Source organism: Chenopodium album, chromosome 12 (assembly GCF_948465745.1).
Source record: "Chenopodium album chromosome 12, dcCheAlbu1.1, whole genome shotgun sequence".
Lineage (NCBI taxonomy): Eukaryota > Viridiplantae > Streptophyta > Magnoliopsida > Caryophyllales > Amaranthaceae > Chenopodium > Chenopodium album.
The window spans coordinates 9,190,249-9,201,262 of record NC_137845.1 but is presented as its reverse complement, the minus strand read 5'-3'; the positions used below and the strand labels follow the sequence as shown (position 1 = coordinate 9,201,262).

The 11,014-nt window shown below is 32.2% G+C and overlaps 2 protein-coding genes across 2 annotated transcripts; one reads left to right on the top strand and one right to left on the bottom strand.

The window, feature by feature from the left end:
- The first annotated feature begins 374 nt into the window (after nucleotides 1-374).
- Nucleotides 375-929, top strand: LOC145570801 (mitochondrial import inner membrane translocase subunit TIM17-3-like). Its single transcript, XM_081629939.1, has one exon. It carries the CDS (start codon nucleotides 375-377, stop codon nucleotides 927-929), a length of 555 nt encoding a protein of 184 aa, XP_081486065.1.
- A 4,446-nt stretch (nucleotides 930-5,375) lies between these two features.
- Nucleotides 5,376-8,371, bottom strand: LOC145570256 (putative pectate lyase 18). Its single transcript, XM_081629294.1, has 4 exons — nucleotides 8,167-8,371; nucleotides 6,996-7,742; nucleotides 6,236-6,374; nucleotides 5,376-6,014 (listed from the first exon to the last, which is right to left on the bottom strand). The coding sequence occupies exons 1-4, from the start codon at nucleotides 8,280-8,282 to the stop codon at nucleotides 5,793-5,795; spliced, it is 1,224 nt and encodes a 407-aa protein (XP_081485420.1). The 5' UTR covers nucleotides 8,283-8,371; the 3' UTR covers nucleotides 5,376-5,792.
- Nucleotides 8,372-11,014: the final 2,643 nt, after the last annotated feature.

Below are 11,014 nucleotides of genomic sequence, written 5' to 3'. Positions count from 1 at the left end.
TAAAATACTTTTACAATATCAACTTTTTATGATTTTACTCTTATATAGTTATAGATATTTAGCATATAAATGTGCTTTGAAATGCGTTATTTCATCCTTGTTGCAATATTTGTGGAGCAGAGGAAGTATTTCTTTAAGTGGCACAACCAATGTCTTTCAACCAGTGCCCTAACAATATCCTTGCTTTAAGGATTTGGCTCAATTATGAGAGCAAAGCAACCACATTTTAGTGGTTTTTCGGTCTTTATTATTTGCTTATCGATGGTTGGATTATGATTTTTTTTTTTTTTTTCAAGTTACATTTTTAACATCTGTAGTATGCATAAGTTATATTGCTAATGAAACTTGCACCTGTGGTCACAGGTTAAAAAACTATGGATAATAGCAAACTTCCAAGTTATATGGAGTTTATAGTAGGAAGAACAGAGTATGACTTTGAATACTTTACTGAAAGTGTCGGCACAGGGTTCTTGTTTGGCACCATGGGCGGGAGTTTCTGCCACTTCTTCAAGGGTTTCGCCCACAAGAGTAATAGAGGACAGTCAATTAGAACAAAATTTGGTGGCGGAATCAATGCAATGCGTTTTAATAGCGTGCGCACAGGAGGATTTTTTGCTTGTCTTCGCTTGGCAATTGACATTCCATCTTATGTCTTTTATCAATACCGTGGTGAGAAGACTGTTTGGACGGATAAAGCAATCTCACTCGCCGCTGCTGGAGCTATCATGTGGGCACCTCGTGGTCTTCGTTCTGCCTCACTCGCTGCCCTCACGTTTGGTGGCATCTATACTGTTAATCAAGGCATTAAGATTGCGCTCAAAAATGTTAAGCCTAAGAAAAATGTGGAGAGAAACCATCATTCGATTCCCACCCTAGCCATGGTTAGTATATGGGATTCCTTAGCTTCAAGGAATAGGTCTGGGGATTAGCAGGGCAGGACATGGTGAAATATTTGTTGCATGTATATTAATTAGTACTCCACATTAGTGTGTTGCTCTGGGTCATACTTTGAATAAATTTCTTAGTTATTTTTTTTTTTTATAGTGAGTTAAAATACTATAATAACAATAAACACTTGTACAAATACCTACTTATTATTATACTTATTATTAACAATAAAAGGGTCTAATTTATTATCAATTTATCATAGTACATCATTGTATAACACCTCATAATCTAACATTTGTAGTATATTTTTAAGATGTGGCATGACAAATTTCCACAAACATTCTAATTATATGAGGATATTAACATATGTACTCTGTAGCTATAATTTGGAAGATAGAGAGCATTAGCAATGAAGGGATGATAATGTGTTAAAACTTAGAAGTGGTAATTTAAGCAAGACATGCATTATTGCATTAATATACGGCTTAATGTCACTATGTGCTACGTCTCCTCCCTTTGTCATCATCATATCACGTAATTTTTCCAATCTTGGTTACCTCAATTAATACCTTTATTTTAAGGTCTTGCTTCTCCACCGTGGCATAAGAGGAGTGCCATGTTTGATTTATTTATTAATTTTACTATAATTTTATTGGGTATGATTGTTTTTTTTGGATGGAATAAGAGGAGTAAAGGTGTAAAAATGATCAAATTACAAGTATAATAAGTTTTAATAAATTCTAATAAGTTCTAATCAAATGAGTAAAAATCAGGTTTATACAACACATCTTAACAGTCTCAATCTTAATTACACAATCAAACGAATATTTTTATATGTATATATTTTACATTAAGTAATTTTTTATAAAAATAAGCATAAATAAGTACTCGTAGTATATTAGGATACTATAATTCTTTTTTTAGTCTATAATTTAGTAAAATCCATACATTGCTCGGGATTTTAGCTAGTTAATAAATAGTTTCAAAAAAATTGTAACACTTCGACTTTAATATCCTCTTCCTTCCATAATAATTGATGCGATTTGATTTTATCATAAATTTGATAATCAGTATCTTTTTGTATAAATAAAATTTATAAAACTTGATATTGTACTGATATACATCAAGATAAATTTACCATCTTATCTATTACTCCATAACATTATGTGATAGAGTAATGATAAAAATCAAAGTTTTTCAATTGTTATGGAACAATGGGAAAACTTATTTACACACATCATAAATATCTTTAACTATATATTAGTAATAGTGTAAAATGAATGATACTGTAATATCTTTAACATAACCACATTGGAATGGGAGGAAAAATCACATTTAATTCCCTTAATTATCCAATTGGATGATTCTATAATTGGCACAATAGATGAGCCAATATACGAAGTAAATTATATGGTAGATGGAGAGATGGGCTGACATATGCCGACTTAAAAAGACATCCAATTCCGCCTAAAGCGCCAGGTCCATTGGGCTAATTGGGCTTTATCTTTATGGTATTTTTGTATTGTCATTTGCCAAATCATCCTAATAATTTGTTCACATCTGCTTGCTGAAATCTAATCTGTTAAAATTCGTTCTACTTTGCTCAGAAGTTTAAAAGAATAGAGTCTTACTTCGTTATGACTTTTGACTTATTTATAACTTTTCTAGGTAGGATCGTAGAAAGGCAAAGCATATTATTGTATCGAAGTTTTTTTAGATTAATTAGTTTAATTCTTGTACATACTAGCTCGATTCAAGTAAGGTGGTCATTTTTAAGGATTATACCCTGTCATTTATAACGGATAGGTACGCAAAATGCATTATCCAATTGGAATTTTTCAGAGATTAACTAGTTTAGGGGGGCATTAATATATATTGGCTTAGTTCAAGTTGGTTGGCCATTGGTAAGGATTATACCTTGTCATCTTTTATAAACCAAATGCTATATAAATTCGTCTTTATTTTTTATCAGAACGGAATGTAGTAGCTAAATGTATTATATACCAACATTTTGAAATTATACCTCCTAAATGCTGTAATACTCGTAATATGTCACAATATATTAAGACATGCAATTAGAATGAGCTAAAATTAGAGAATATGATTGTCATCTCTAGAAGCTAGTAGAGTAGTAGGTAAGATGACTTTACTAAATAAAAGATGACGTAGTAGATAATTTGGTCATAAGAAAACCCTAATGACTTCTCATAGATTCAAAAAATAAAAACAAAGTTAAGTTTTGACTGTGAATATAAAAGAAATGCTTGGGCTTTACGTGAATAAATAACATGGTGATGATGAGATGAAAAAAAAAGAAGGGTCCAAAACTTGTGATTCCATGAATTACGGGTAAATTTGGTAAGTTTGACACAATGACTAGGTTACTCTTAAACATGTGATTTTCTTCGATGTAAGTGCGCATGTCCCCATATTTTGCTCGATTGAACCAAAATTCAAACCTTGATAAAGTTCGTACATATAGTCTTTTAGGATAAATTTTGTTTACCAAGAAATGGAGTATATCGGTATATGTGTAATTTGTAGCCATTTGATTGCATGTAGAATTGTAATTGTAGGGCCACATGCTGTTTACATAGTATTTTATATTTTCCATTTTTGAATAATTAATATAATTAAAAATAAAATGCATGTCAATAAATGAATTTGTACATACACAATTAGATATTAGTGAAAATTATGTAGAAAAAAAGTTAATAATATGAAATTTTACATTAATTCATATCTAATAACCTTTTTGCATGATAATAATTGGTTATTTTGTGTCAATTATTCAAGAATGAAGGAGTAAATAAAATGTAAGATAATCCAAATTAAAATTGTCAGTATGGGTTGAAAGCAATTTGGGTGAAACAAATTTATTTTGTTGACAAACCGATCTGAGTTAATTTTGTGCAATTTCAAATCAGTCTAGGCTCTAATAATATCGATTCCAGTTAAAGCGGGTTGGATTGAGAACAAAAGTTAAGTTAAATCAAGTCAATATTAATACATACGAAGTATTTGTTTTGTAAAGCGTCAAGGACATATAAGAACTTAATTCTCGTAGACATTAATTATTAACTACTCCATTATATTTTTACTAAGTTTAGACGCTCTCACATAATTACATTAAGGGAGGACAGGAAATTAGGGAGCTGGCTAATGTTTTGAAAGTTGAAGTGGATGGTCAATATCATTGGAAATAAGGGAATGGTCAAAATAATGGAAAAGAGGTGGAGGGTATGTTAGTTGGAAAAAACAGTTACATCAAAAGAAGATAGGCCAAGAAGCATGTGCTACATCTCCTCCCTTTTGTCATCATCATATTACTAACCTAATTTTGCCACTCTTGGTTACTTTCAATTAATGCCTTTATTTTAAGGTCTTACCTCCTCCACCGTGGCATACGTGGAGTGCCATATTTTATTTATTTACCCATTAATTTTTTCTATAATGTTATTGGAAATGACTTTTTTTTTTTTTTTTTTTTTTTTTTTTTTTTTTTTTTTTTTTTTGGGATAAAAAGGAGTTAGGTGAAAGAAAAATAAAATAATTTGCTACATAGTATGAACTAAATTTGGTTTCCCAAAAAAAAAAAAAAAAAGTTTTGCATTAACAAATTATATTGATGTGGATGTTAACTAGTTTAGTTAGTTACAGTCTCAGAATAGATGATACTTAAAATTTGAAATCATATCCTATCTACATCATTGTATTTGATAGCTAGTTGTCTTGAATCACATAAACGAGTATCAAATTTATATGTTAGACTCGTAAAATTTGATGTCACTACATTTAAGTTATGAAATTGGTTTCAAAAAAAAAAGTTATGAAATTAAACTCTACCATCACTAGATCAAGCCTTATCCCTTGTGTATAGTGAGAAGATGCAAGAAGAGAAGTGCAAGAAGAGAAGAAACTTAAAGTTGAGATCCAACTTCCAAAATGCTATCACACAGAAGGAATAGTAAAAAAGTAAGGATTTCAACTCTTCAACTGAAATCTTGCCACATTAGCTCAATTTGATTTGTGATCATTGATAGACATTAAAAATTATATTCCATAGGTGGGTGTAAAAGTGACCATATATAATTATTGTATAAAGGGTAACACTATTTGCATTCTTACATTCTCTAATTGAGGGCACATGTTAGTGTTGGTTATTGGTTATCTATCCTTTTCATTTCCCTCCTTTTTGCCTGCAAGAAACTTAAGAAGTGGACTCCATACTCTCCAAGCTTTAAATAGCTTAATTTGCCGACCAATGTAGCACAAAAGCTCAACAGTTAATGATACATAACTCTTGGATTGTACAAAAATTTGTACCTCACAATCATAACAACCATTAAAATTGCTAATCCAGGCCATGTATCTATGTAAAATAACACCACACTCAGCCTTTTAAACCCATATCGTTATTTTTGTACCTTTCGAGGACAAACAACACAACTTAGATAGCAAGAGAGGAAGAATAAATAAGTAACTAAAAAAGAGTGTAGTATCATTAATTTATATATCAACACATCTGCACTTGTTAACTCTAACCTTACAATTCAAATGATTGGTTTAGAGTAACAGGCCGAGGTTGTAATTTTCTTGGGTCAACCCAATTACAAAAAAAAAAGGGTGAAAAAAAAAGAAATAACAATCAAACTGATAACAATGCAGTCAAAAGAAAACAACAAAAATAAAAAGAAGAGAGGAGACAAAGATAAAAAGTCAAAAGTAAAAAAAAAAAAAAGAGGGTAATTCCAGGAAAAAACTGTGGATTTTTTTTTATGTTTCTTCCCTTGGATTATAATTAATCCCTCTCTCTTCATTAAGAATTTTCCTATGAATAATTAATCTTGAACCCAATTGAGTTAAGATAATTTGCTGCTGTTAATTAAAGCTGTTATTATAGATCAGCAGCGAGAGCCTTTCCTGCAGCTAAGTGCACCAGCATTAGAAGTAATTGAGCCAACAAGGGTTGATGGCCTAGCTCCCAAACTTGAGGCCCTTGCATAGCTTGCTGAAGCACCAGCACCCGACGGCGTAAAAAATGCACCATTAAGCATTAGGTCACCTTCTGACCTCCAATTCCAATTCTTCCATTCACTCTCTGGGGCATCCTCGTGTTTAGTCACCTAAAAAAACATATAACACGTTCATTTAGTCACTCTAAACAATATAAAACGTGTAACATGTCTAACATGAAAATACATTGATACCTCATACGAGGCTGACTGCCTAATATATTACCGTGATATGCTGAAAATGCGTCTTAAGGGGCATACTCTTAACACCCACGGGACTTTATCGATTTTTACATAACAAAATGGGTACGAAAATGTTACGAAAACGTTACCTCTTTGCTGAATCTTCTATCAGGGGCTAAAAATCTGTTGCCTTGACTATTGATGGTAGGATTAGCACTCCCACCTATGGCATACATTTCCCAATGGGTGTAGTCATTGTTTACCACATGGAAGTATCCATGTCTACATCTGCAATTGTTGTGGAATCAAAATCAGCCCCACTTTTTGACATCACTAGCGTTACATTTTGACATAGCATAGGAAAGTTCAAAAGAGCAAAAAATAAAACCAGAAATCACACTTATTTTTATGTATGTCACAATACTCAATAGTCAAGACTCACCTGACCTCTATCAAAGTACGAACACTTCACTAATTTAGTTAAAACAGTTCTATCTTTTTCATTTTTTCAGTATTTGCAGCTTTTTTTTTATATCTCATTGGAAATGGCTAAAAAGAAATTGATCTTAACAAATTTCGAAAATTGAGAAGTTTCCACATTTTTAGAAAAGAAAATTATTTATATTCCAAATATTAGAAAAGAAGATGTGTTTCAACTTGATTTTTTTATTTTTTTTTTTTTTTTTTTGCTAATTTTAAAGTTATTAAAAATAAAATAAAGTCTACATTTAACATTTTATACAATAAATCCCCTGTTCAAGCATTATTAATATAGTATTACCAACAATTATTGCATAAAATGAACCAAATCTTAGTCTTTAAAAGTATGATGATGTTGATAATATAAACAAGCATTAATTAGCAAAAATCACGGAGTAATAAATAGTGATAAATATTTTAGAGATTTACCTTGGCATCCTCTGAACAAGACCTTCACCAAAATGGTTAAAAGCAATGGTGGCTTGCATATTCTTATCAGCAGTGTAAGAATCACTATGGCCTAACAACATAACCTTATCATGGTGAGTCATGTAATTGTTAGAAATGGTGATGGCAGTAGAACCCATGATAGCATCAACCAATCCATCCATACAATTAGACAATGAACAATGATCAACCCAAACATGGCTAGCACCAAAGAGAGACACCCCATCGCCATCCGAAATCGTCCTCCATCCATAATGATGAGGGTTACTCCGCACCATAGCATTGCCACCTTGCTTACAATCATGTATGTTGATGCCATGAATGATGATGTTGGTAACATATTGTATGGTAATGCATGGTCCACCAGCAATGTGAACACTAGCTCCCCTGCCATCAATAGTCTTGAAGGAATTCATGATCAACTCTTCTTTTAATCTGATTACCATGTCTCTTTGGAATATGATCCATAATGGTTCGTCTTGGACCACAGCGTACCTAAGGGTGCCTGGTTTGGGGTTAACAGGGTCATCATCACCCGAGTCGGTGACCACGTAAATGCGCCCGTTTTTGCCTCCAATGGCATTCTTTCCAAACCCAATTGCACAATCGGCTAGCCTTTGGCGGTTCTCATGCCAATTTGGGTCACACCTCCAGCAATCATCAATGGGGTTGCCTGTTCCACATGAGAGGTAGCCCAAGTTTCTCCTAGCAATGGACTCATTGATACTCCTGCATAAACAGGGGAGAATATGTAACACATTATTAGTTATACAATCACAAGATGCTATTTTTATAAAAACAAACTAAAAGCAAAAGCTCAATTGCTCAAACACCTTAGAGTCCAAGAAATTGTAATAAAATGTTGTATTTAAGGACTCACACACAAAAGCCTCAAATTCCATGACTCAATTCTCTAAAAATGACCTCGGAGGCACGGCTCACTATAATGTGACACATTTTGTTACTTCCTCATTCCTAAAAAAGTTGATACGTAACAATGTGACAATTAATTTTGGACAAATGTAGTAGATTGTAAACGAATCTGACAAAAAACACGGACCCATTATTTAAAAATTCCCCGAACTCTTGGAGCTCGAATTAATTAAATAATGCAAGAAATCATTTAGAAGTGGAGCCATTAGAATGCACCTACCTATGTACTTCATGTACAACAAGTTCAGGGTCAGGGACAACAGCTGGTGAAGAAAGAACAAAGGTAGGAGCTAACAAAGCAAAGAAGAGGAAGAATGACATTGCATATGTTGCCATTTTAGAGCTTCACTTTCTCTCTCAATCTCAATTTTGTGCAATTTGTGTGGGGGAAGAGGGAGAAAGGGAGGGAAGAAGTTTGAAGTGTGTGTCTGTTAATTTTTGGATGATAAAAATGGGTGGGAGGGGCAGATTATAAAGAGGTAAAAAGCCGGGTTAAATGGCGTGATTAAACTATAAATTAAGTGGGACCTACCTTTTTAATTAGGGAATTAAGTGGGTCCCTCACTGTGCTTCGTGATTACTGGTTTTACGGGATACCCTACTGGTAGTTTTTGGTCGTTAGAGAAAAAAACACCCTACATACATACACATTCATACCATTTCAAGTTAAGATTATTAGTTTAGCTGAACATAGAGCATCTTCCAATCTCGAGATAGGGATTCAATTTTCACCAGCCCTTCGGGAGAGGGGATCCTTTATCCTTCTGCTCGTTCTGTCTTAATAAGCTGAGGAAGTTTTGCCTCGCTCCCAAAATGTTACAAAAATACTAAATTGAACTGTAATCATGCTGACTTGTGGGAAATCCTAATTTGATACACTTTATCTTACTTACCTTTCAGCTATCTTAAATATCAGCTAATTGATAATCTTTTTTAGGAAACAGCTAATTGATCATTTAAGATACCAAACAGATTCCTTAGAAAAATAAATAAATAAAATCATACACAATTTCAAAAACATTTTCATTGGCCTTTCTCATCTACTTTTCATAGTTTTCTTTCTAATATAATTTTTGTCAAAGATAATCACGCATGTGGTACCAATATTATTAGCAAACACTATAGAATAATTAAAAGTATTGCATGGTCTAGTATGGGCCTAAACAATAAACATGGGAGGTTGTGGGTTTTAACACAAATAATAGCAAATTTGCAGTTGATGATGTCTAATGTTTGTTAGGCGTACTTATTAGCTGAAAATGATGCATTTTTTTATCTAGTTTTTACCTACATTTAACAAGATTTCTATCAAAATTGGTCCCTCAATTTCAAGGTAAAAGGTCATTATATTGAAATAACTATAACAATACTATACTAAAAGAGAACCAACATAAACAAAATGGACTTTCATGCTTTTACCAAATCTGTAACTTGAAATTACGTAAAAGAAAAGGCAGGGCACTAACAAAAGGATTTGGGTAATGTACTAGATTGGATGATCAATGCATGCAAGAGACTCCTACCAACGGCGAGGTTTAAGAGATTGAATGTCTGTAACTTGTCCTATAAAAAAAGGTCAATAAACTAGTGAAAACATACTCTAATGTGACAATTAAATTTGAAATGATGTAGTGAAAATTGCTCTTGTAAAAAATAATAATAATAATAATAATAATAATAATAATAATAGTAATAATTATCTAACAAAAATTAGTCAAATGATATATATGAGCTTCTATAGTTGACTCACCTTGTTATTGGATCTTTTATAATGGCAAATTAGCCTGCTTGAAAAGAAAAACTAAAAAAATGAAGAAAAGTTTGTCAAATATAGAAAATAGGAAGCTCATACTACTTGAACATTTGCAACTAGCTTTCGTTGAGTGAGCTCAAAGAAATTTTGGCACCATCATAGCTAAAATCAAGTAAGGAAATGAAGACAGACAGTTCAGATTGTCATGCAAGAAAATGCCATGCAGGATGCAGTCTTCTCATTACTCATGAGACTAAAGTTCATATTGACCTCTAATCTTAATAATTTAGGTTTTAAAAGTTCCTTTTTCCTTTTTATCAAACCAAATTATTTACAAGTAGTTGTCTTTTCTTTTTGGTTGCAAGCTATATCATATCATCCGGTTTACTAATTTATGAATAACTTATATTGCATTCACTTCACCCATCACTAATACGAACTTATATAAATTTCATTTAAATTATTTTAGTTTTAAATTGAACTTAGTAATCCTTATTTGTCTTGAATTGAACTTATCTATCTGACTTCTAATTCTGACATGAATCTCAAACAATCTATTCTAAAATAAGTGGAAATAAAATGAACAAAAAAGAGTCATAAATAACAACATAACTTCCGGAGTCCGGAAAAAAAAAAAAAAAAAAAAAAAAAAAAATTGTGGAGGAAAATGGATATCTCATTTATGTTCAATCAGGAAAAGACTTCAACAAGAAACAGGGCACTACAGAGCCAAAAGTACAAAAGAAACTTATAAAATTCCAGATGAGTGCTTAATCTTTTAAGATTATCTCCCCCAATAATTTTAATAACTACCTCACTATTGGAGATACTTCAAATGCTCATAATTTACTAGGACTCCATTAGGAAAAGTCTATTTGCTAAACTAGTTAGACAAACAGGGGTGAAATGTCATTAATATGACTAATATCCTTGATTAGTAAGCTGTACTTAGACTTGAATTAAGGGCACTATTGAATTATTCGAGTGTATCGACCTTTCTCCCTCAATCTGTTAATTTTCCAGTTAGGGAATAAGACAGACTCGAGTACATTAGATATGGTGTTAATTCACTTAAACAACAGAACATGAACAAAAATCACACATTAATGAGTACTTAAGAAGAAAGGCAGGTATCACATGGCAAGATCATACAACAGAATTTGTAGATAAGTTATGAAATTAATTAGCTGAATCAAAGGGCCCTAGTTGTTATCTTTGACAATGAATAAATCAGTACATTATGTCTAATAATTTGCACTGAAGAACCAAAATCCTGTATACCCCAGATTAACAGATTAATTAACTGGGGAAAATA

Excerpts from the sequence above, each read along its gene's own strand:
- LOC145570801 (XM_081629939.1), top strand. The coding sequence starts at position 375 with ATGGATAATAGCAAACTTCCAAGTTATATGGAGTTTATAGTAGGAAGA.
- LOC145570256 (XM_081629294.1), bottom strand. The coding sequence starts at position 8,282 with ATGGCAACATATGCAATGTCATTCTTCCTCTTCTTTGCTTTGTTAGCT. Across the intron at positions 7,743-8,166 it reads GTTGTACATGAAGTACATAG|GAGTATCAATGAGTCCATTG; the intron begins GTAGGTGCATTC and ends CTGTTTATGCAG. Across the intron at positions 6,375-6,995 it reads CTTGTTCAGAGGATGCCAAG|ATGTAGACATGGATACTTCC; the intron begins GTAAATCTCTAA and ends CAACAATTGCAG.